This window comes from Talpa europaea (genome assembly GCF_964194135.1).
Source record: "Talpa europaea genome assembly, chromosome: 8".
NCBI lineage: Eukaryota > Metazoa > Chordata > Mammalia > Eulipotyphla > Talpidae > Talpa > Talpa europaea.
This window is the reverse complement of record NC_140075.1, coordinates 32,322,813-32,350,098: the sequence shown is the minus strand read 5'-3', so window position 1 is coordinate 32,350,098 and position 27,286 is coordinate 32,322,813. Positions and strand designations below refer to the sequence as shown.

Genomic DNA, 27,286 nt, shown 5'->3' with positions numbered 1-27,286 from the left:
TCAAGGGGCCCTAGAAAGCCAAAGTAATCTTGGGGCTAAAAAAAAAAAAAGGACAAAGTTTAGACTCACATTTCCCAATTTCAAAACTTTTACTAAGAGATATTGTGAATTGCTTAATCAATGTGGTAAGAATACACATACAGACCAATGGAATACAGTCCAGAAATGAACTCTCAATACATGGTCAACTGATTTTTGACAAGAGTGCCAACACTATTCAATAGGAACAGTACATTTTTTTCAACAAATGGTGCTGACAAAACAAGATATAAACATACAAAAGAATAAAGTTTAACTCTTACCTTGTAACATATACAAAATACTCAAAATAGATTAAAGGACTAAATTAAGGGTTAAAACTGTATAGACCTTAGTAAAAAACGGGGGGCAAGGAGGGAGAATCTTTATGACCTAGATTTGGTATTTGGCTCATTAAGCAGGACACCAAAAACACAAGCAACAGCAGGGAAAAAAAAACAAAAACACAAAGAATTGCATTTCATCAAAATATACAACTTTTTGCATCAAAGGCCACAATAAGAGTCAACTCAAAGAATGGGGAAAAATACTTGCAATGCATTTATTTAATAATGGACTGATGTCCAGAATATATTAAAAAAAAAAAAACCCTCACAATAACCAAAATATAAACCAATCTTTAAATGGTCGAACACTTTTTCAAAGATAAAAAAGTGAGCAGTAAGTATGTAAGACTCTCCACGTGATTAAAATTAGAGAAATACAAATCAAAACCACAATGATATCACTTCATAACTACCTGTTAGATGTCTACTATTAAAAAGGAAAGAAAATGACAAGTGTCGGCAAGGATGTGGAAAAACTGGTATCTGTGTACTGTTGGTGTGACTGTTAATAGCGTGGCCACTATGGAAAACAGTAAGGCATTTACTCAAAATATTAAAAATAGCATTACTCTATGATCCAGTAATTTCACTTCTGGATATATACCTAAGAAACTGAAAGCAGTATACTGCACCACTCTTCGCAACAGTCAAAAGCTAGAAGCAACCAGGTGTCTACAGATGAATGGACAAGCAAAATGTGGGTGTGTGTGCACACACATACACAATGGAATTTATTCAGTCACAAAAAGAAAAGTACTGATACATGCTACAATGTAGATGAATTCTGAAGACGACAGGCAAGTGAAATAAACTAGAAAGGGACCTCCCTGGTGGTGCAAGGGGTTAAGATGTAACCTATGAAGCTATCTGCTGCATTAGTTTGATTCCTGGCCACAGAGCTACCCACATGGCACAGCAGCCCTCTCCTGACTCTCCCGCTGTTCCCCTCAGCAGTGTATTTCGGTCCATCTGCCTGTTTTTCTCCCCACTCTGTCTCAGGTGAATCCTCTTACCTTACACCCTCCACAACTCTGGCCTGTACCCCAGTTCTTGTATGTATAAATAAATCTAAAAAAAGAAAAATCTAGAAAGAAAAGAATAAATATTTAACAAATTCACCTATATGTGGTATCTAGAGTAGGCAAATTCATACAAGCAGAAAATAAAAGTAAAAGGTTACCAGGAACAAAGACAGCAGCGTATTATTTAATAGGTATACAGTATCTACTAGAGATGAAGAAATGGTCTGGAAGTGGGATGGTTGTAGGGATGGTTGCACAACACTGTGAATATATTTAATGTCACTCAATTATACATTTAAAGATTAAAATGGTAAAATTTTTACTTATATTTTACCTTTTACAATACTCTGCCACTACAAATTCATCAAAATGGCTAAAATGAGAAAGAAAAAATATACTAAATTCTGACAAGTAATCTCAATTCTTCCCTGATGGGGAGGGAAAAAGCTAGTAAAACTACTTTTAAAATCTATGTGGACGTAGCTAATAAAACTGAACAAATGTATAACCCTAGGATTGAGCAATTCCATTTCTAGGTATAAGCTTAACAAAATGTACTCACATGTGAACTAAAATAAGAATATTCATAGCTGCACTATTTATAATGGCCAAGAATTGGAAACTATCCAAATGCCAATTAGCATTAAAACTGACATAAAACATGATCTATTCTGAAAAGTGGAACACTATATACCAATGAAAATAATGTATCTACAACATGCAACAAAGAGATGAATCTCGCAAATAATGTTAAGCTAAAAGTATCAAACAGGACACATACTTTATTATGCCTATTATATAAACACAATCTTTATTATTCCCATTATATGATCACAAGCCAAAAATTCTGTAAGAGGTTAAGATAATGGTTAACCTGTTGGAGAGAGGAGGAAAATTACAGAAGAGGTCTTTAGAGGAGCTTCTGGTGCACTGGTATTTTTTTCCACAATAGAAACACTTGTGTTCAACTTATGAAAAATGATCTAGCTATATACCATGTGCCTGTGTGTCATATTTCAACTAAGTAAATCAAATAATTAAAGAGGACAAATACAATTTTAAATTAAAAACAATTAGAGCAAAAGAGTCTTTTTCAATATAGGAATAGCAAAGTAAAAGTGTGTCAAAAAGAAATTTGGTGACACTGGGCAGGGGAGACACAAAGAGAAAAATCATAGCAGATAATTTAGGAATGAAGTGACAAGATCTGAAAAAGAGTGAATAAGAAAAGAATAAGAAGAGTGTAAATCCCAAATACCATAGGAGAACTAGTAAGATTTGGCGGTAGAGTAAAATAAGGAAAAACAAAATAATCGAGGATGATACCTATGTCGTAAGCCCTAAAAGAAACTATGAAAATTGATGGAACTAAATAACGGAGCTATAAAAAATACCTAAGATGGAGTCCTTTTAGAAGTTATCACTGTAAGATGGTACCTAGAATCACAAGGATGGGTGTACTGAAAATAACAGTATATAAAGATTAAAAAATAGAATCATTGTATTAAATACCCAAAGTGAGGACTGAAAAGATGTTCTAACTTACAAAGAATGAGAATAAGTAACATCTAAAGAAAAATAAGAATATTTATTTATTGAAATGTTAAAATACTGATAATAAATACAGAATAGGCTGATCAATCTAAGTGGGTCACATATGAGCTTTGAGAAAACAAGTTATAGTAAAATGGGTAGGGAAGGCAGACCACAGGAAATATTAAGAACTGAGTAATCTGAAAAAAATACAGGTTCATAGCAGAACTATTCACAAAAGCCAATATATGGAAATAATCCAATTCTCCAATAATGGATGAACAGGTAAAATGTGGTCTACATGAACAATGGACTACCAGTTAGCCATTAAAAAAAAAGGAAATATTGCCATTTGAGACAACATAGACGGACCTTAGGAGAATTATGCTAAATGAAATAAGTCAAAAGGAGAAAGACAAATACTGTATGACTTCACTCATCTGTGGAACATAAAAGAAAGAAAAAGCAAACAAACAAAACCAAAACCCTTACAACTCTGTATACGAGAATGATGGTTCCCAGAGGGAAAGAGGATGAAGAGGACAATGAGAGGGGAGCGGTTGACTGGTGGTAGATGATGACTGGATACTTGGTGGTTAGACAGAGTTGCTTAAGTAAGATACATCTGTACAGTGTTGTTTACTATTACCTCAATTTAAAAAGTGAGAAAACATGGCAAAGGGCAAAGACTACTTGTTAAAGAATATTGACAACAAATAAAAGAATTGGTGGGGGAAGTAGATCTAAGGTAAAGTTTCTTTTGTTTTCACATCTTTTAAATTAAAAAAAAAAAAAAAAAGGCAGAAAGTAGAAAGAAATTGAAGATCCTGGAAAGAGCATAATGGAAAGCACCATGCCTCACCAAGATGTCTGATTTCCAAAGAGTAAACTGTTCTCCCCTCTAAAACTACACCACAGATGGAAAAGCTGAAGGATCTATGAATGTTTAGGCTGGAATTTTATCTAGAATGTAAAATCTACTAGGTAGGAACTTCGGTTGGTTCCCAGAAAGTACCTGAAACTAAAAGGTGTTTTTTTTTATTTTTAAAGATTTATTTTATTTATTTATGCATACAAGAGCTGGGGTACAGGCCAGAGATGCAGGGGGTGAGAGGATTCACCGGAGACAAAGTGGGGAGCAGAACAGGCAGATCTACTGAAACACACTGCTGAGGTGGGGCAAGACACGAGAGACCTGCTGTACCATGTGGGTCAGCTGCCTGGCAACGGCTGGAACTTGGGCTGCAGTGGCTGCTGAGAGGTTGACAGTGCTGCATTTTAACCCCTTGTGCCACCAGGGAGGCCCCCTAAAAGGTGTTTAATCTTATTTGGTTAATGACTGTGAAAAGAAAAATAGAATTGTTTGTTTTTTCTTTTTTTAAATAGAGGCATGTTTTATTTATTTGTTTGTTTGTTTGTTTATTTGTTTGTTTTGTTTATACATGCACTGGGTACAGTCAGAAGCGCGGGAGGGTGAGAGAATTCACCAGAGCCAGAGCGGGGAGCAGAGCAGGCAGAAGGACCGAAGTACACTGCTGAGGGGAGCAGCGGGCGGCAGGAGAGTCCTGCGCGCCATGTGGGACCCTCCTCCGGTGGCCGGGGAGCAGCCGGGGATCGAACCGGCGCCACAGAGGCCGCAGGCAGCTTCGCAACCCAGCGCTCAACCGCTGCGCCACCGGGGAGGCCCGAAAAATAGAATTGTTAAAGTGAAATAAACAATTTTTTCCCAAATGTTTTGAAAAGTCACACAAGAGGTTAAGGCCTAATTCTGCCCTCTACAGTAACTTAAAAATGGTAGAAGCAAACATACAAAAAGGGAGGGCAAAGAAACAAATTTCAAGTTATAGGATATAAGCGGTCATCAAATAATGAAATTAGCTGATTCTAAAGATTAGTGAGACAAGGATAGCAAAAAACAAAAAAGAACCACATGATGACACACACATAGAAGTAACAAGAGTTCCCACACACTGCTGGTGGATGTACAAACTGGTACATTCATTTTGAAAGACTGACAGCACATGGTCACTACCCCCATCAGACCTGATGGAGAGAAGAAGGCATATGTTCAACTGGCTCCTGACTACGATACTTTGGATACTGCCAACAAAACTGGGATCATCTAAACCGAGTCCAGCTGGCTAATTCTAAATATAATTTTTTCACCATTTGAAAAACAAACTCTGGCACTATCCACATTTTAATTTTTTATGTTTAATTTTATAAACATACACCAACAACCCTTCAACCCAGCAATTCTACTTCCACATATATAATGAAGAATTAATATATTTGACCACCAAGTCATGTATAAAAATATGTTTAACAGCTTTATCACTAATAAACAAGTATTAGATACAATCTAATGTCCAAAAGGAAAATGACAAGTTGATTCATAGAGGGAGGCAGAAATAATATAAAGATTTCCTATTTAAATGACTGCAACAGCTAAAACAAAAGAAAAGCAGGTTTTTAAGGTGAAAACAATTGGAATCAACAATAACAATGAACATTAAAGGTAGAATTCTAAGAGGTAGGGTGGTCTAGAGATCTGGAGCTAAGAAATCAGTCAAATCTACAGTAGAGATATTGTTAGTATTCAAAATAATAAATATTACTGGGAGCACAAGTCAAAGTCATGAGTAAGACTATAAAAACAATCCTGGGAAATACTATCATTTAATTACTGGCTGAATATATTAAAAGGAACCAATGAACATGACTGAAAAAAATAAGGAAAAAAAATCACTTTAAGAGTCACATGGATGGGGGGCCTCCCCGGTGGCGCAGCGGTTGAGCGCTGGGTTGCGAAGCTGCCCGCGGCCTCTGCGGCGCCGGTTCGATCCCCGGCTGCTCCCCGGCCACTGGAGGAGGGTCCCACATGGCGTGCAGACCTCTCCTGCCGCCCGCTGCTCCCCTCAGCAGTGTACTTCGGTCCTTCTGCCTGCTCTGCTCCCCGCTCTGGCTCTGGTGAATTCTCTCACCCTCCCGCACTTCTGACTGTACCCAGTGCATGTATAAACAAAACAAACAAACCAGCAAACAAATAAATAAAGCATGCCTCTATTAAAAAAAAAAAAAAAAAGAGTCACATGGATGTTATGCTCAAGAAAGAAAAAACAGGTTCAACTCTATCTTGTTCACAAGAACCCGCTTCAAATATAAAGACACATAAAGATCCATGAAGCAAAAATAACACAATGGAATTCAACAATTCCATCCATCAACAGAATATAATTATCTTTTTTTTTTAAAGATTTATTTATTTATTTATTTATATACAAGCACTGGGTACAGTCAGAAGCACAGGAGGGTGAGAGGATTCACCAGAGACAGAGCGGGGAACAGAACAGGCAGACTGACGAAATACACTGCTGAGGGGAGCAGCGGGAGGCAGGAGAGGTCTGCGCGCCATGTGGGACCCTCGCCAGTGGCCAGGGATCGAACTGGTGCTGCAGCAGCTGCGAGCAGCATCGCAGCCCAGCGCTCAACCGCTGCGCCACCGGTGAGGCCCAGAATATAATTATCTTCTATTTATAATGTTAAACCACTACTTCTAACAACAAAGGCAATGTCAAGAGAATGAGCAGGCAAGGCACAAACTGGAAGACAATATCTGCAAAGAAACATCTGATGATTACCTAAAACATACAAAGAACTCTTAAAACTTAATAAAAAAATTTTTGATTTAAAAAGTGGACCACAGGGGCCTCCCTGGTGGTGCAAGGGATTAAAGCGTCAGCACTGTGAAGTTGCCTGCAACTACCTCAGCACCAGTTCAATCCACGGCCAGGGAGATGACCCAAGTGGCACAGCAGATCCCTCCAGCTGCTCCCCTCAGTAATGTATTTCAGTAGACCTGCCTCTTCTGCTCCCCACTGTTTCTCGTGAATCCTCTCAGCCCCACACCTCTAGCCTGCATCTCAGCTCTTGTACGCATAAACAAATAAATCTTTTAAAAAAAATTAAAACTGGGGGCCTCCCGGTGGTGCAAGGGGTTAAGCACTGCTCTGTGGAGCAATCTCCAGCAACTGCAGCACAAGTTTGATCCCGGGCCGGCCAGGGAGCAACCCACATGGCACAGCAGACCTCTCCTGTCACACCCGCTGCTCCCCTCAGCGGTGTGCTTTGGTCATTCTGCCTGTTCTGTTCCCCACTCTGTCTCTGGTGAATTCTCTCACCTCCCGCATCTCTGGCCTGTGCCCCAGCTCTTTTATGCATAAATAAATAAATCTTTAAAAAATAAATAAAAAATAAAAATAAAAAATGAGCCACAGATATCAATAGACATATGGATTGATACTCCACATCATACATCAAGGAAATGACAACTAAAATGAGATATCATGACACACCGATAAGAATGGCCAAAATCTGAAAGCAGAAACCACCAAATGCAATTGAGGATGTGGAACAACAGGAAAACTCATTTATGGCTCTTAAAAATGCAAAATGATACAAATACTCTGGAAAACATTTTGGCAGTTTCTTACAAATCTAAACATTTTCTTATCATACAATCCAGCAATCATGGTCCTTGGTACCTACCCCAGTGAAATGAAAAATTATGGCCACACAAAAGCCTGGATATTTACAGCAACTTTATTCATAACTGCCAAAACTTGGAAGCAATCAAGATGTTCTTCTCAAGGTGAATGAATAAACTGGTATATCCAAATACTGGATTATTCAGTACTAAAAAGAAATATGCTATCAAGTCATGAAAAGACATGAAGCAAGCTTAAATGCATTATAACTAAGTGAAAGAAGTCCAAATGAAGTATGAAAATGATACATACTATCTGAGTCCAACTATATGACTTTGAACAGGTAAAGTTATGGAAGTGATAAAATGATCACTGGTTGCCAGAAGTTGGGAGGAGGAAAGGATGAACAGGTGAAACACGTTTAAGATTTTTAGGGCAATGAAAACACCCTGTGTGATATTGGTTGATACATGTCACTATAGATTTGTCCAAACCCATAGAATGTACAACAGAGAGTGAACCCTAATGTAATCTGTGGACTCTGGGTTATTATGAAGTGTCAATGTAGATTTATCAATTGCAACAAACACAATGGGGATCGGGGAGGGGATATTGATAATGTGGGGTGCAGGTTATATGAGAAATACTCAATTTTGCTGTGAATCTGAAATGCCTGTAAAAACATTAAGTCTCTCAATAATAAAGTTCAAATAAAAAAGACAACAATGTATCTGACTATTTTAACATGTAATAAGTCTCAGGTTGGTTTCAGTAGGGCAGTTTATGAATTACACTATCCAAAGAACAATAAACCCTCAATGACAGATATAAATAAGAATTCTGTGAATCCCTCTGTGTCTCATTTGGGTAAACTGTTGTCGTCATCATCCAGGGCTCATTTCTCTTCCCTTTCCCAATTAAGCAAGAGTTATCCACATATGTTACCAAGGAATAGTCATATATAAATTAACAAAATTCTAAATCTAAAAGAATGAAAATTCCCATTCTGATACTCTGACTACAATTCTGGAACCTGAACCCAAATTAAAGAAAAACGAACTGTCACTTCAAAAAATGTAAAAACAGTTGTGGTACATTTTATAGTGGTTTACATTTATCAATGTCTAAAGTGAGCAGTTCATACAACCAATATGCTCAACCCAAAGTCTCCCTTTTATCTCTAAGAATGGAAAAATTGTTACCAACCTTTCAGAAACCTCTTGTTTCAATTGAGGAACTTCAAGTGCTGAATCAATATTCATGAAACCAAGAAAGTCTCCTTTGATATTAAGGGCTGGCTTCTCCAAACCTTTGCCTGATGTTTCCTGGCTCCTCAACAAAGAATCAGAATCACTCAGCGGCATCTCTGACCCCTCACCTTCTGTGAGACGGACACGGGGACCAGGAGAACTGGGAACACTAGTCCCCTCTTGGTCAGAGTTATTCTTTTGCTTTCCATCTCTCTGGGGTTTACTATTCAGTCCATCATCCCGGAAGCCTTTAGCAAATGGATTATAATCTATTTTCAACTGGGTAATCTGAATGTTCTGATAAGCTGTTACTGCAAAGAATTCAGTCTGTGGGAAGGTAAAAGTGTGAACACCAGGACCATTTAACTGTATCACTTCAGTAGCTTTTTCTGCAGGCACCAAATGAAGCCTGGGCAGGTAGCGATGCATAGAGTGCAAGATGATATGTCCTTCTTGGTCCAGTGTATTGTTGGTAAGTTTGAGTTTATAAAAAGATACTGGTTGATGCATCCAATAATGTCCTGTGGAAGGAGATTCTGGATGAATAAAAACCCTCCCCAAAACATGGGGCTCAGCTTTTCCACTGGGTTCCCACCAACGACCATTCCACTTGTAACGATGGTTATCCACAGGAGATATATCCATGACAAGGATATACTTCATATTTGAATCTAAACCTGTTATCCAATAACGACAGTAAGGAAACATGCGTCTTCCCTGCTTGGTCAGAATCATCTCTGTGCTTCGATGATAGAATTCATTCCACATACTATTGTTATCCAAGGTGACAGTGATTCCTCCCACAGTACAATCAGCTGGAAGGCAAATCTTCCCTTTAGATTTTCCAGATGATGACACACTGCTAGCCAAAGCACAGGCATCCCGATTAGTAACCAAAATTCCTTGATCAGTTTTGCCATTTCCTGGCTGCTTAAGGATGACAAAAAAGGTAGGTGCGGCTCCTGCCACTGATCCACCATCTTGATTAGCCAATATAATCTGCTGTTTCTCCTCCATGATTCCAGTGGGAGATCAGTAGTCAGATAACTGTAATCACCACATAATCACAGTGGCCTTTGAAGCCTAAAATCAAGCACAAAGCAAAAAACAAAGATCTTTAACAAAAAACTTTCATCAAGTGAATATCCACTCTGCTAACAACAAAAAAATAAACATGGTTGTCATCCCTAAAATATATTCCTAAATTCTTGTTAGACTTTGCTTATAACTTTCTTTCAAATCACTGTAAAGATACTCATTCTGGGATACTTATCTTTTTAAATTTCTTTTAATCTAATTAGCTAAATTACACCCTAGTCCTCCAGTAATTCATTATAAACACTATAATCTCATAAGACAAACAAAAGTGTATGCTTATTTTAGAAAAATTACATTAAGGTTTTTTTTTTTTTTTGAAAGATCTTATTTATTTATACAAGAACTGGGGTACAGGTCAGAGACTCGGGAGGGTGAGAGAATTCACCAGAGACAGAGCAGGGAGCAGAACAGGCAGACAGACCAAAGACACTACTGAGGAGAGGTCTGCCATGCCATGTGGGTTTCTCCCTGGCTGGCCAGGAATCAACCAGCGTTGCAGAAGCTGTGGACAGCTTCACAGTGCTGCGCTCAACCCACTGTGCCTCCGGGGAGGCCCGAGGTGTTTTTTTTTTTTTGGTTCCACAGCTCAGATCTTACATTGAAAAAATTCCAGATGGATCAACATTTAAGCCCCCATTCCTTTTCAAGGTCTCAGTGCAATTTATTTTTAATTCTTAAAGATATCCTGAGAAAAGTGTTTTTATAATAATTAGAACACAAAACTTAGAAGCCAGTAAGACAAAAAAAGTTTTTGATAAATTCAACATTATTTTTAAGCCTGACAAAAACTATCAAAGCAAAATCAAAAGCAAATGACTTACTGGGAAAAAAGTATTTACAACTTTCATGATGAAGAACTCTTTTCCCTAATAGAAAACAAGACCAAAAATCAAACACAAAAATGGGCAAATGACTATGAAAATGTACATAGCCTCAGAATACAAGAAATGAGAACTGACCTAAGCTGAAATACTGTTTACTTTCAGACTGTAAAAATCTTAATTTGGTAAAGGTGTAAGAAAAGATAGTGGGCTGTAGGAAAAGTCATGACGTGTTTTTTCTGTTTTCTATACAAAAATGCATCATGACATTTCCGACAACCCAGTGTTATACAGGCATACATACAACGTCAAGCAACATTCTCATCTAATCATTTGCTAAGAGTTTAAGATGACGGGCCTTCCAGGTGGCGCAGGGCTTAAAGACAGTGCTATCAAGCTATTGCCAGCTACTACCACACAAGTTCAATCCCTGGCTGCTTCCCAAAGCAGCGTATTTCAGCAGATCCTCCAGTTCTGCTCCCCCACTCTGTCTCTGGTGAATCCTCTCACCCCCCACACCTCTGGCTTACACCCCACTTCTTGCATGCGTAAATAAATAAATCTTAAAAAAAAAGTATAAGATGACATCTGAACAATGAACAACTAGAAAACACCAAACTACAAATGCATATATCCTGTGAAACAGTGGTTCTTCTAGGACTTTACCTTAATACACATGCATTAGTACACAAAAACCCATGCTAAATGATATGTACAAGATTATTCTCTGCACTTGCATTTATAACAGCAAAACACTGGGGGGTGGGGTGAAATTCCATCAATAGATACTATTTAAATAGGTGGTGGAACATCCATTGAGTGGAATACTATGCCGCTATAAATTAGAATGCATAAACTTTATGGGCTCACACAAAATTATCCACAGAATAAATTAAGGTCAAAATGTTCATAAAAGTTGTACATTATTATGCTCCACTACTTTATAAATGTTTTCTTAAAAAAAAAAAAAAAAAAGCCAAAGTGGGCCTCCCTGGTGGCACAAGTGGTTAAGACACAACCTATGAAGCTATCCACAGCAGCCACCACAGCACGAGTTCAATCCCTGGCCAATAAGGGAGCTACCCACATGGCACAGCAGACCTCTCCTGACTCAGCCACTGCTCCCCTCAGCAGTGTATTTCAGTCAGTCTGCCTGTTCTGTTCCCCACTCTGTCTCTGGTGAGTCCTCTCACCTCCACATATCTCTGGCCTGTACCCCAGCTCTTGTATGCATAAATAAATAAATCTTCCAAAAAAAAAAAAAAAGCCAAAGCACATGTATATATTTACTTAACATATCTCTAACAGGCAAGGAACTTGTAGTACCAATACATTATATCCACGAAAAACTGAGTGGCTGTGAAAATAAAAAATTTATAAATATCAGAGTTTGTATCTTGTAAACATACAACCTACTCAAAACATAATATTAAATCAGTTAAGTCTTAAAATTTACAAAGAAATATTCCACATAAGTTATATGATTCCATTTAAAGGAAATGTCCAGAAGAGAATTATTTATGAAAACAGAAAATAAATTCATGGCTACTAGGAAAGGTGGAATGAAATCGTTGGAATAACTGCTAATGTTTATGGGTTTTCTTTGGGGATTGATGGAAATATTCAGGAACTAAAAATCACCGAAGTTATATTCTTTTAAAAGGTGAATTTTATGTTGTGTAAATGATATCTCAATAAAGTTATAAAGACAGTATTCTGTCTGCCCACCTGTGCCTATGCAGGTGCTTCTTTTCACCAACTCTCTCCTCTGCAGGGCAGCAGCCTCCTGCCTGCCCGTGACCTGTACCTGCCGGGACTTCTCCTCACTGACCTCCCTCAGTGGAGGCCGCTCTCCTCAAGGCCGCCCACCTGCAACCACGCAGGCCTCTCTCAGCAAAACTGTCCCTTTCTGGGCAGCTCCTCCTGCCCACTTGTGTCTACACAAGTATCTTTTACTAATACTTCTGTCCCTTTCCCTAATAAACCTCCCCTTTAAATATAAAAGTTATAAAAAAATCTCAAAATTGTTAAATTCCACTGATGTGCTAAATTTCCTAAGTATCCCACATAATATTATAATCATCTCCAATTAGTTTTTATACAGGAAAAGGAGGTGCAATATTCCTGTGTAAATCAGTTGGTAATTTTGATTAATCAAATACAGCCACTTATTGATGTTCTTCATTTTAATTAAAGTTTGATTTTACCTTTCACCAGAGCTACTGACAAACAGCAAAATCACATCTGATTTTTACTACTTCATACAGAACTGGCCAGAAGAACCCTGACAAAAGCTCCAAACTTTAAAAATATTCATTAGTCCAAGGATAAGAGATACTTTAAAAATTAAGACTTCAAAAGGTTGGGGCCTCCCTGGTGGCTCAGGGGTTAATTCTCAGCACTATCAAGCTCTGGTCAGCCACTGCAGCATGAGTTTGATCACTGTCCATGGAGCTGACCCGCAGGGCGCATCAGACTTCTCTTGTCTGACCCTGAACAGTGTATTTCAGCAGATATGCTCGTTCTGTTCCCCACTCTGTCTCTGGTGAATCCTCTCACCCCCAGCACCTCTGGCCTACACCCCAGTTCTTGTATGCATAAATAAATAAAAATAAATCTTTAAAAAAAAAAAGAAGACTTCAAAAGGTTGACTATTATTTCCTAGTATGGCTAGATATAAAAATAGCCATTTTCTAAGACTACAGCACTGATATCCAGAAATAAACAATCTCTGATTTCAAGTTTATTTTTAAAAGACAGATCAAATTTAGGGTGGTTATTTTCAAATGCTTTCTTAGTTTCAAAGTAATTAAATTTTACTGATTTCCTAAGACTAAAAAATATAGGTAACATTCTATCAGAGGTGGATAAGAAAAAGTAAACAGACCTCTACAGTGGTGTGTAACTAAAACAATACAAACTCCTAATTTTGTATATAGTCCATAAAAGTTCAACGTTTTGTTACAAATCACCAACTACTTTTATGTTCATAAAAGAATCTTTTATGTAAAAGATTCTTAAGTGCATTTAAATTGACTAAGAAGGTAAAGCACTACCTGAAACAAATATATTAAAAGTTTCAGAAGTTCAAAACATTTTCTGTAATATAATAATTATAATTTTTAGATGATTATAAGTAAAACTAAGGCACAGAAGTTTTAACCAAAGTTATAAAAATTATAATCTTTTAGAAATTAATCTATGAAGTATCAAAGACTCAAGTGACAGAAAAGCCAGTGTAGTATTTTAGACTGCAATTGAAGTAAATTTTAGAATAGTTTCATATATACACATTTCAAATTTTTCTTTTGCCAAAACAAAAAAATTAAGTGCAAAAAATTCAGATGGCCCCATTTAAATGCTGTACACAGGTATCTGATTTTTTAATTAAAGGTGAAAATGTAAGCAGACAGGGAAAAGTCAGAACTTTCACATTTATGATTTGTCTGAGCTCTAGAAAATGCCAATCAAGTTATTAATGAGTTGAGCAAAACGCATAAAACCAAAGACCTAATTTATGACCAAAACAATATGTATCTTGAGTAATATACTGCTATCGGTTTAGGAACAAAAACTCAAATTTTTTTTTAAGATTTATTTATTTATTTATACAAGAACCGGGGTACAGGCCAGATGTGCGGGAGGGTGAGAGGATTCACCAGAAACAGAGCGGGGAACAGAACAGGCAGACTGATGAAATACACTGCTGAGGGGAGCAGCGGGTGAGACAGGAGAGGTCTGCTTGCCACGTGGGACCCTCGCTAGCCGCCTAGGATGGAACCGGCGCTGCAGAGGCTGCAGACAGCTTCACAGCGCTGCGCTCAACCACCTGTGCCACCAGGGGAGGCCCTCAAATTCTTATACATAATTTCTTTAAGCATATACTATATACTTAAAGCATATGCTTCTGGGATACTATACCGGACTTTCTAATCAAAGTGTAGTCAATTCAGCGTATTCAGATGCTTCACACACGTGTCATTCTATAATCTGATAGAACTTCAGCCAACTGCAAAAATCAAATGTACTTTTAGCAAAAGCTGGGCCACTCACAAAGAAATAAATCTTCTTCTAGCAAGATCCTTAAAATACTGTATTTGGCCCTCTAAAAGCTTTAAGAAAGATCACAGTTTGCACATATACATTGGCAGACACATACATTCAAGTCACATAGTCAGCTTTTCAAGCATTTACCTACATACATTAACTAAAATAGACTGCACATCAAGAGCACAGTTTGCACATATACATTGGCAGACACATACATTCAAGTCACATAGTCAGCTTTTCAAGCATTTACCTACATACATTAACTAAAATAAAGAGCAGGGGAAACCAAGTTTAGTTGTGGCTGGGAAATAATCTAACATTTTGAAAACGTCACATTAGAAAGCACATACACACACACCCCAGCTTTCACAGAAAAGTTCTCAGGTAATATGACAAATTCCATAATTTGCTACAATTTCAGAGCTCCTACATCTATTCGCACCAGTGACCAATTTAAGAAACTTTTACTAAAGTGATGACCCTCATAAAACTTTAAAAATACACTAATTTTACTAAGTAATTACCTAATTCAGTTAGTTCAGTGACATACTGTGCTCCCTCCCCCCCCCCAAAAAAATATCCCAATCAGGGGACTCCCTGGAGATGCAGGTGGTTTAGTGCAGCACTGTGAAGCTGTCTACAGCCTCTGCAGCATGGGTCCGATACCAGCCAGCCAGGGAGCTACCCACATGGCGCAATGGACCTCTCCTGTCTTGTCCGGGTCTCCCCTCTGCAGTGTGTTTGGGTCAGTCTACCTGTTCTGTTCCTCGCTCTGTCTCTGGTGAATCCTCTCTCCCACCCGCACACATGGCCTGTACCCCCAGTTCTTGTATAAATAAATCTTTTCATAAAAACCCACCCAAATCAATATCTTTACTTTAAAAACACGAAATAATCAATTATGATCAATCCTTTCTGAATGTTTCCAAAATTGCTAAAAAAAAAAAAAAAAAACCCATAACCTTTCATAAAACAAATGCATTACTGTAAGGTAGGCACCAAGACAAACGTCTGTGCCTTAATATATTTAAATTAAACTAATGTTTCTGAAACTTAAAATTGTAACAGGGTCTAATTTCCATACTTCCCAATGTACAATCGGCCTAGAAATCTGAAAATTCTTCAGAAAAACAGAATTTGTATATAATCAGCAGCAATGGTAGCAAAGTGTAGCACAACCAACTACCTGCTCTTAATCTTCAATAGGTTAATTTTACTAATTAAATAAAAGGTACTTGCTATTTATTAGTAAGCACGCACTTCGAGCCAAACAATAACCCTGGGCATTTTACATCACTACAAATATTTCAAATATTACCTGAAATGTTTTAGGTTTCAACCGCTTGCAATTGCATTTGCTTAAAACAGTACTGCCTCTTTCTCTCACCAGATAACATTTATTATTGGCTTCGGAAGCATTTTCAATGTCTAGCCCTTAAAACTCAGGGCGAGCAAGCTCTCAGGTCCCTGCAATTGCAGAAGTAGAATTTGAAGAGCTTTTATGCAGAAATTAACTGTAATCAAAGAGCCATGCTGCCTAGGAGTATGGCACGATACCCAGAATCCTGAATTACCTCAAGTCCCAAGCACGTGTTTTCAGTTCATTGAACTCAACCCACTCAACCCACACAAACGCTGACAACAACTCTTTGGCGGCAAGACGCACTAGCGCTTATCCCATACCCTCGGAAGCGAAAAAGCCTCCTGCCAGGCCCGGGAAGAAGCGGGCGCCGTCGACTATCCAGGGCCCACACACTCTCCGCTTCCCAAGCGCAGCGGCCAACTGGCCGAGACCACGTGAAAAAAAGCCGCAAGGAAAGCTCTTCCGGGGAAGAGGAGCCCGACAGATCACGTGCCGCCGGCCGGAACCCGCCGATCACCCGGCCGGGTCCAGCCGCATTCGGTTACCGTGGAGACAACTGAACCTGCCACCAGCCCTCCCAGGCCAGCCCCCTTCCCAGCAGCCGTCACGCCGCCTCCAGGCACTTCCCTGCAGCCCCGCCGCGGCGTCGTGCCCGGGGCGAGGAGGCAGCGCAGTCGGCGTTTGCCAGGAGCTGCGCCGCGAAAGCCTGGCAAGCTCTGCCCACTCGCGCGGGCCGCGCTCGGTGGGTTCGGGTGTTCTCCTGATCCACGTGTCTGCTCGGGCGACGCGAGCCCTGCGAGAACGTTCTTCCCTTTGAAGAAGCCGTACTTCGGCTACTCACATTGTTCTGCCCCCAGGTTAACCGCTCCGTTCAGGCTCCCTCCAGCCCGCCCTGAATCCCCACCCTCTCCACCTCACACATCACCCGGAGAGCCCAGAGGTCCCAAAGGTAAAGCAAAAACCTTCCAGCAACACACCAGCACTTTCCATTCTCAAGCCAACTCGCAAGGGTCCCTCACTTCTCCATATTCTTCACACACAAGCTCAATTTCGCCACCCGGTACTAGGAGCGACTTCATGACGTCCCAGACCCACCTACCACCGAGGGCAGTGACCTACTTGGCAACTGAGCAGAAGCGAAGGGCCTCACAAGCAGACAACTAGTAAAAGGTTGCTCTGCAGCGAGAAAAAGAAAATAACACCTGCTCTTCCCACCTGTTTCCCCGCCCTCACCGCTGCACTTGAGAACCACCAGTCTTTTGTTTACCAAGTTCCCACTCCCGTGCAGTTCACTTCCTCGCCCTGCTGCTTTATTCAACGCGCGGTTCTGCCTCAACCAACTTGCCCGGAAATTCTGAGCGAGAAGAGACGGTTGTACAGGTGTCAAGTGAAGCGCTGCACACAGCTCACTAGAAAGGCGACGCCTGCCCGGTTTCCCTGGGAGTTTGGGAACCCCGAGACCTGAACTCGGACACACAAAGCGCCCCAGCACCGCCTGCGACCCGCGGCCCCGCGCCCGGCCGGCAGCACCACGCGGATCGTACCATGCGGCGCGGGCCCCACGCACTCGAGGGCAGGGCAGCGCCGGAGACGCTTCTCACCCCGCCCGCCTCGTGGCCGCGCGCTGGCGTCGATGCTCCCGGCCCGCCGGCCGCGCGACGCGGAAGTGAGGCGGGGGCGCGCGCAAGGTGACATGCGCAGGCTCGCTCCGGGGCCCAGGGGCGCGCGCCAAAGGCCGCCCCGCGCCAGGCCCGGCCTGGCCGGGGCGTGCGAAGATCGCTCGGCGGAACGCTCCTCACGCCGCTCAGATCCACAAGAGCTTCAAACTCTCGAAAAACTCCAATCGGGCCGGCACTAAAGCGACGCCCCCCACCCACGCCCGAGAGTTACCGTGCGGGGCGTGGCCGGCCTCACCCGGAGTCCTTCACATCCCGCCGGGGGCGGGTTATTCTGCGCGTTTCGCACACCGTGTGTCCGCTCCAGCTGAAGAGCCTGCGCGCGCACCGGCCGTCCACGTCACCGCGCACGCGCTCCAACCCGCTCGGAGCCCGCCGCGCAGGCGCAAGAGGAGGCGCGAGCAGCACCTCCCTCGCCCCTCCCCCAACACCAGGAGGCCAAACGGGCCCAGAGCAGCGACCAGACCCTTGGGACCCGCCCCTGGAGCTGAAGCCGCCGCCTTTCCGGGTCCCAGCAGCCGAGAAAAGCCTCCTGAAGCTTCCAGAGTCAAGAAAAGCGGAGCAGAAGGGAAGCACCCATCAATTCCCTCGGCCTCACACACGAAGCCGTCGTGAAAACTGCGAAAGCAACGCCAGCGGGCTCGCTCCAGCGCGCCTTCCCCGGCTTCCCCGGGGCTCCCCGCCGGCCCCGCCTCTGCCGCGCCCAGCCCCACCCACACGGGGCTCCTCAGCCCCCGGAGCCGCACCGCCCGGCCGACGGAGTCGAGATCGTCCTCCCCCGCGTGCCGAGGGCTGGGACAGCGCCCGGACGTCGGGAAGCCTTGGAAGACCGTGGGAGACGGTGATCGAGTCTGCACTACCCCCAGCCGAAGCATGCTAGGAAGGAGACCGCAAACCTCACTCCCCAGTAGGAAGGGAAGAAGAGTTGCTGTTAACTTGCCAGATACAAAGATGAAAGAGGTCCTGGGGAAACAGTAAAACGTGGAAACGAGAATGTTGCACAATAGGAAGTATTATCTCAGCTTTAGTGCTTTGTGCTTGTGTACTCTATTTTTATTTGATCAAGATATTTAAACTGTGAGGTGCACAGAAAAAAAAAAATCACCTAATATCTTTGTTATATGTAAGGTGGAACTAGGAGCGTATTTCTCCCAACCAAACCATCCAAAATTACCTTTCTTCTTCCCTGCCCCTTACCAGCCACTCTTTCTTCTCTGCTACCAACACTCCAGTTTAAAGTGAGAGAAAAGAGGTAGATCAAAAGTAGTAAGAGAAGAGAAATTGTGGGCCATCTTTCCAAATTGTTTTTTCACTCTCAGAATTACTGAAAACCTACTACATGTTAGATGGCTTTTGTACAGAACGCTAGGAAGGAGGAGAATGAGATTAAAAGTCAACAAGAGGAGGCTTACAGAAGCTGATGTGAGCGTGGCTCCAGGCATGCTAGGAAGGGTTTTCTTTCTCCTAATTCTGCTCTTCCTGAGGAAATATCTGTCACCATGAGGAGAAGATGGGCTGGAACTAGTAAAGCTGGGAAATTCGTAGGCTAAAGTTTGCAGACTTCTGTAAATCGCTCTGAAACCCTCATCCAGGCACTGCCAACAGGAGCATCACCAGTGCAACAAACGAGTAATCCCCAAGGTCCTAGGCTAAACTAAAAACTAACAGTTTCTTCGACTCCCTCCTCTCCCCTGACCCTAAGAACCTCTCTCCTGGAAAATGTTTGCTCCGAATCTCCCACTTCAAGAATGCCTTCATCTCAAAGATATTACAGATTCCTCACACCAGATTTCCATTTTTTGAGGCAGGAATAAAATTCGTGTTGACTTAGCATGAAGGCATCTGAGCCTAAGATGTGAATGCTGACTGGTTAACCGTCACATTCACAGTGGCAACTGCATCCCAAATGAGACAAGTTAAACGTTGGCTCTCTAACTGGGAAATAGGTGAGGACCTATCAATGGCCCAGTTTTGGTTTTACATCATACTAGCACCAAGTAACTACCTTTTCTCTCACTCTTTCAATTAATCTCTTAGTGGTAACATTGCTTTTAATGCAACTTCACAAACTGGGGTTCTTGGTTGTATTCTTTGCTTATATGAGAACTTCTTACTTTAAAAGGCATCCTAAAATAACTCAGATTTTCAGAAGGCCAAGCAAACTAACTTGCAGAACTGATGCTCCTGAATTCTACCTTACTATTGGAATTCTCCCTAACAATTTCAGTTATTCTACCTCACTGGTCCAGCTAACACAATCTTTCCTCTTGATTTTCTGTGGTTCAACTTTCACATTAAGTTTACTAAATGTTAGTGAGGTGGTGACCAAGAATGCATGGAATATTAAAATATCTAGCCTGAAAAGTATAGATTTGTTCCAAGATTGCTCTGTAAATACAAAGGTCCTGTTCCACTTATATGCATATTTTTCATATGTAACAAATATTCCATTGCCGCAAATAGGCTGAGGATAGGGAAGACTTGCCCCTTATGCACTGTTCCCATGTTTATACTAGAACTCCAAAGAGTTGGCACATCTTAACAAAATCCACCCCCAAGACAAACTATATTCCTTATCCAGTCTATTCAGATTCCACTTTCTCAGTTCCAGATTCTACTGAAGACATCTCTCTCTCAAGTAACTAAAAGAGAAAATGAAGCCATCACCACCACCCAAAAAACCCTGGGTTGTGGTCTTGTTTATATTATCTTCATTTAATACAATAAAGACCATTCTTAGACTAAGAGCTACATACAGACTGTTTTTAAAAAAAATAATAAAAAGTCCTGCACTAGCCATAAAAACTTGTGTTCTTGGCAAAGATGGATAAAAGAGGGACTCATACAGACTTACACAAAGTCCAATCTTACCCTCCTTTTAGTGATGCCACTAAAACCAACTCATACTTAGGGGCAAAGTATGATTGGCTCCCATATCTGAAACCTGAACTTAAGTCATTACAAGTGGCAAGAGTACCGCCCTCAAGGAGTTAATAATTTACCCAGTGACAAACGGTTCTTAATCAGCATGGTGATGTGATTAAAAGCATGTTTTAGAAAATGTTAAGAGAAGGATGGAAAAGAGGAGAAACGTGATAGAATGTTACCAAAGTTCATTAAGAAACATCTCCTTGTGATGCCCCATACCTCAAGCCTAAACAATCACGTTCCTTACCCTTTGCCTAAGAAGATCTCCCCAAATTCTCCAAATCTAATTTCTGTTCAACCCATATGCCTAATCTGAAAAGTCACTTTTTCAAGAAACTTTCCTTAACCCCTAAGATTAGTTAATGTCTTCCAGCTTGCTATATGCTTTCACAGTACCCTATATTTCTTTATAACCCCTACCACAACTGTAATTATTTTCAAAACTATATATTAATGTATAGTCTTGCCCACTAGGACTGTTAGCTCCACTCTATCCAGTGCCTAGCACAATGCCTGGAACAGAATACACAAAATTTGTTGAATAAATGACTACATAACCATAGTTCCTGGTTTCCAAGCAAGTCCAACTACAAAATACTCATTTAATGTCCCACAATTTGGGGTTGCAGGGTTGAAATACATTTGGGCATACTCAAGTTTTAAATAAATATACTGCTTTGGCTACTAACATTTCCAAAGGACTACGGTTCTAGTTAGAAAAACTAGTATCCATTAACTCTTATCCCAAATTATTTCTCCTTAGAGAAATGGAAAAATATTATTGACAAGGCTTATGCTTGAAGAAATAAGACTTTTTCTAGGAAGTCTAATTACTTATTGACTGCCCTTTGCACGAATAACTTTTGACTATTACCTAGAAAATCAACAAAAGCAAACAGATCCTTAGCGTTGTAACAAGTGTTATGACTACAATTTTAGCATCTGATAACAGAAGCAACAAACTGTAACAAAGACCACCATCTGCATATACTCATCTACTACAAGAAAAATATAGTAAATATCTTCAAGATAAAAGAACATAAATGATGTTCAGAAAACTATTTTCAGAAGGATTACAAAATAAAAAAACAAGCGGTCTAAAAGACTCAACAAAAGTTTTCAGTATACTTGTTAGGGAAAAAAGGATGTCCTAAAGCTAATTCCATACAGGCTTTGTGGACTCCACCCCCACCCCAGGCCAAAGCCAAAGACACTGGGAACTCCAAATCCCATCACCACCAAAGGGAAGGCGGCTGGGACCTGAGGGTGGGGTTAAGCAGCCAAGTTGGTATAAAGACAGACACCTGGGCTTTGGGGGGGATCCCCCATTTTGGCTCTCCACCAGCTAGCAACGTTCCGCCAGCTCTGAGAGTGACTTTGGGTTTTCCAGGTCGGCGAATCGGGTAGGACGCATTAAAGACTTTATTTCCCTATTTTCTCCCTGAGTTGTACATTTTCCTTCTTTCCTTTTCCCTTGTAAATAAACCTTTTATTAACCTTTTGTGTGTGCCTGTAGTGGAGTATTAGTAAGTCCCTTTTAAGCACGCGGGTGAGGACCCACAGCCAGGAACCCATTCAATATCGGGGCTGTCCTATAACATACTTACTGTTAGGGGGAAATGATGTCCTGAGTTAATCCCATACAGGCTTTGTGGACCCCACCCCCACTCCAGACTAAAGCCATCAAGACATTGGGAAAGACAAATCCCATCACCACCAAGGGAGGGTGGCTGGGACCTGAGGGTGGAGTTGGGTAGCCAGGTTGGATATAAAAACCAAACACGTGGGCCCTGGGCACTCTCTGGCTCGCGATCGCTCGCCTCTGGGATTCCTGATCGGCGGTTCGGGTAGGACTCATTTAAAACTTTGTCTCCCACTTTTCTCCCAGAGCTGTACATTTCCTCATTTCCCCTTCCCTTGTAAATAAACCTTTTATTAACCTTTCGCGTGTGCCTGCAGTAGAGCATTGATAAGTCCTTTTAAGCGCGCGGGTGAGGACCCACAGTCAGGCACCCCGTTTTGTATCGGGGTTGCTCTACAACATTACTACTAAGCCCTTAGGACAAAGTCTTAGAAAGCAAAAAAAGGAAGAACAGAGAGTCTAGAGTTGCACAGAGGTTTTAAACACACATGAGAACATACACAAACAGGAACTAGTGCTATTGGCCAAAGAAGAGGACTGGGAGACAGCAAGTGAAATGCAAGACTGACATCAGGCAAAAATCAAGAAGCCCAGGACAGAAAAATATACTGAGAACGGTCTGCAAATGCATGTGAAAGAAAGCACGCTTGCCTTACATAGAGAACACCGCTGCCTCACAAGAGGGCAATGGTGGCCAACAAAGTGGTTGCCGAACTACTGGGATATCACAAACCAGTAAAATTCCCCCCAAAAAAGATTTAGATGACCATTATATGACAACCAATTTTTTATCTTACAAAGCACACCACCTTCTAGTACCATTCTTGATATTTTAAGACTAAAAATCTAGGGAGAATATATAAATATTAAGTCTTTTATTTTGAATACATTTAGATGAAAACTTAGATTATCCCTATTTCAAGACATGTCACTGGTAACTGTACAGCAGGGCAGCTCTCCTCCCAAGACTGCCTGCCTGTGACTATGTAGGCGCCTCTCTTTTTTCCTTTTTTTTCCTTTTTTCCTTCTCCTATTCCTATTTAGAAATGACTGCTAGCCAATTTAGCAGACTCTTTGGATATCGGGAAAAAAGAAAGTTAGCCAGGAGACATCACAATCCAGACTAAAAGATTGTCACATAATGGCAAGTAACAATTAGTATGGGGAGGCGGGGGTATATACTGAAAACAGGATGATCCCTATAACTTTAGAACTACATGAGAACAATGCAGTGAAACCAAAAACCAAGATCAGACTGAGATTAGAACCCCATCACTGTATACTTAAGAAAAATTGCGGGGCACGTGTAATGGTGGAAGAGGCAGGTCAAACTACATTTAGTTTAAGCTGGGCTCCAGGCATAGCAGACATAAGGGGGGAATGGGGAGAAAAATCTTGTTTCATCTAAAAAGTAAATCTAATGTAATTTTAAATTTGACTTAAAAATAAACACTGTAAATGGACGTTATAACCTTACCTTTACTAAAAATGTTAACTATGATCTAACCACTGGAGGGCAGGGAACACCTGTTAAACGAGAGGAAAAATTTGTACTGAAATACAGATTATAAAGATTATACAAGCAACCTGAATGCAGTACATTATCCAAATGAGCTGCATATACATTATAAATTATAGAGCTTCTATAAGGCCAATATCTTTCTTCCCAGGATTAGTTCAATCCAATAGTCACTGGATTATCTAGCACAAGTAAAAGAAATAAGGATATAATCAGCTAAATTATAAACAATATTTGTGAAGTACCAACTATATGCTAGGCACCCAACTAGGGACAAAGGAATTAAAAAAAAAAAAAAACCCTCATGAAGTTCAAGTTCTAGATAAAAGAATAGGATGACAATGCAAAACTGCTGCTGGCAGTTTGGAAAAAGCCTTGTGGGAACACTGCAAGAACACAGTGTAGGGAATCCAGAAGGGTTACAAAGAAAAGGGGGACTTATGAGCCGGGTCTTTAAGGAAATACAAAATTAATGAAAGAAAAAAGGCAGACATTACAAGTAGAAACTATACAATCAGTAAACAAAGAAGTACAAGAAATGAACCAGAATTTAGAAGTATTTGGATACTCGCCATAGAAGCAAAACACTGAAATGATTATCAATGCAATAGGTAAAATTAATACCATGCAGAATTTACCCAATAAAATGGACTGGACACTTGAGAGATATTTATCCAATCTACAACTCTATAATGCTCATTAGAGCCCTACATTTAGATCATCCAAACATTTAGATCCCTTCTCTGTACTGTCAAATAATCACCAATGGCATGGAAAAGAAAAACCACAGACTCACAGTGGAGTACTGAGGTATCAAATAAGGCTTAGTGTTAAATAAAAGATATCTAGAAGTTGACAAAGAAGGGAAGGGTAGACTAGGCAGAGAGAACAGCTTGTACAAAGGTGCAAAAAATAAAAGTATTCATTAATTTCTCTAATCAAACATTACCACATATAGAACACAAACACAAGACATGATTCCTGCCTTGTCTTGCAATCAATTATAGTATAGCCAATCATGACATAACAAATAATCAGTGATGACAGCAAAAAATAAAGAATGTCATTATATGGTCCTTGGTCCAGGGGGCAACAGAAGTACCAAGGAAGCTAAAGCAGATCGAGGAGATTAGAGAATTATTTCCAGAAAAAAATTAAGAATGAGTATAAATTAGCATAGCATCAAAGAGCAGGGGCAGGGTAGGTACAGAAGAAAAGCATTTCAGGCAGAAAACCGCATGTGTGAAGTCGGAGGAACAAAAGAGCATGTAAAGACATAAGAACTAGAACACATTCAGGGAGCACAGTATTGTAACATGACTACAATTTTAAATGCCCATGGCCAGGGCCTCCCTGGTGGCACAAGGGTTAAGACGCAACCTATGAAGCTGTCCGCAGCTACTGCAGCACGAGTTCGATCCCCGGCCAGGGAGCTACCCACATGGTGCAGCAGACCTCTCCTTTCTCACCCGCTGCTCCCCTCAGCAGTGTATTTCAGTGGTGCAATAGAACGTATAGATACATATGGCCAGAAAGTAAATGAACAAGATCTAATGCTCAGGAGAATCATATTGAAGATCCAGATAGGAAAATCATCAGTGTACTTGGAAGATTTAAAATGAATGTATGGAACTGTTCAGGGAGCACATGTAATGATAGGGTTCCTTTTTTTTTTTAAGATTTATGCATATAAGAACTGGGGTACAGGCCAGATGCACAGGAGGGTGAGAGGATTCACCAGAGACAACGGGGAACAGAAAAGGCAGACTGACTGAAATACACTGCTGAGGGGAGCAGCAGGAAAGACAGGAGAGGTCTGCCGCGCCATGTGGGACCCTCGTTGGTTGACCGGGATGGAACTGGCGCCACAGAGGCTGTGGACAGCTTCACAGCTCAACTGTCTGCACCACCTATAGAATCCATGAATGTTCTTGGGAGAACATTCCCAAAGAAACGCCAAAAATCATAAGCAGAAGTTTGTGTAATATACATATGTATAATTTTCCAGGGAAAATCCATTAGTTTTATTACATTTTCAATGGGCTATAGGACATGTCCCCCACATCCCTCCCTCCCAAAAAATGGTTAAGAATCCTAGGAGCTAAATGACAAAAGAAGTTCTAGCTAGATAGTAATGCTGAAGAACAGTAACAAAGAAAAGCCTGAAACTTATGATCAGATGGGATGAACAATTGTAAGCAGTTATTATGTACATGAAAAAGAAGCAGGCTGAGGGGCCTCCCCGGTGGCGCAGCAGTTGAGCGCTGGGTTGCAAAGCTGCCCACAGTCTGTGCGGCGCCAGTTCGATCCCCGGCTGCTCCCCGGCCACCGGAGGAGGATCCCACATGGTGCGCAGACCTCTCCTGCCGCCCGCTGCTCCCCTCAGCAGTGTACTTCGGTCCTTCTGCCTGCTCTGCTCCCCGCTCTGGCTCTGATGAATTCTCTCACCCTCCTGCGCTTCTGACTGTACCCAGTGCATGTATAAGCAAACAAACAAATAAATAAATAAATAAATAAAACATGCCTCTATTAAAAAAAAAAAAAAAAAGCAGGCTGAATAGAAACCAAAAATTAAAAAAATAATAAAATTTGGTAGCACATATGTATTTCAATATTTCTCAAACTTTTATGTGATTCATAGTGAAAAACACATTGTAATCAATGTAACTGCACACAGTATTTGGAAGTAGTTTTCAGTAACCTGGAATGATAAAGTTCTCTAAATGTTCATCACTAAAAATAGGGGGACGAGATTGGAGTTTATAAAGAATATGTTTTTAAGGTCTTGGGCTTTTGTGGGGGGGGGGGTTGGTGTATTTTTTAAAGATTTATTTAATTGTAGAAGAAATGGGTGTAGGTCAGAGGTGGGGGGAGGATAGGAGTGTAAGGATCACCAGAGACAGTAGGGAGCAGAACAGGCAGATCTACTGAAATACACTGCTGAGGGGAGCAGTGGTGGAGACAGGCGAGGTCTGCTGTGCCATGTGTGGGTTAACTCCTTGGCTAAATTAAAATATCCCTGGGTTTCCCTACATTACTAGCTTTATCTACCTGTCTATTACATCATGTCTCACTACTAGAAGGGAGGGAAAAAATGGGAGGTTAAACAGATACGATTTAGCAAGAACACAAGTGACATCAAAGCCCCAAAGAATAACAGTTCTTCTAAGTGCATCCTCTGATTTCTGAAGTGCAGCCCCTAAAAATGGACAATTTAGGGGATTAAACTTGAAAAAGGATAAGAGCAGATTGACCAATGCAATTCCATTAAGTGGTAGAGAACAAAGATTTTGAAGTCACAGTGAATTCCAACTCTACCACTGCCTGATAGTGTGAGTAGGGCAAATTTTTTTGTGCCTTACTTTTCCTCATCTTTAAAATGGAAATAATGTAACAGTACCTACTTTAAAGAGTTTTTAATAACTATATGAGGTTTAATAACTGTAAAGCACGGAAAATGGCACATTTGCTACAGAGAAAAGCACATGTGTAATCACTCAACTGTTAGCCATTATTTAACTCTTAACAAATT

The 27,286-nt window shown here is 40.9% G+C and overlaps 1 protein-coding gene across 8 annotated transcripts in view; it reads right to left on the bottom strand.

The window, feature by feature from the left end:
* Positions 1–9,680, bottom strand: part of MGA (MAX dimerization protein MGA) — a gene marked incomplete at both ends in the record, with an annotated part of 80,310 nt that extends 70,630 nt beyond the window's left edge. For 7 of the 8 annotated variants that reach the window (XM_084239716.1, XM_084239717.1, XM_084239720.1 and 4 more), the window contains one exon: positions 8,614–9,674. In XM_084239716.1, coding sequence (XP_084095842.1) covers positions 8,614–9,674 — 1,061 coding nt within the window. Of the gene's footprint in view, positions 1–8,613 lie in introns of all 8 variants that reach the window. The other variant, XM_084239719.1, reaches the window with a different exon arrangement.
* Positions 9,681–27,286: the final 17,606 nt, after the last annotated feature.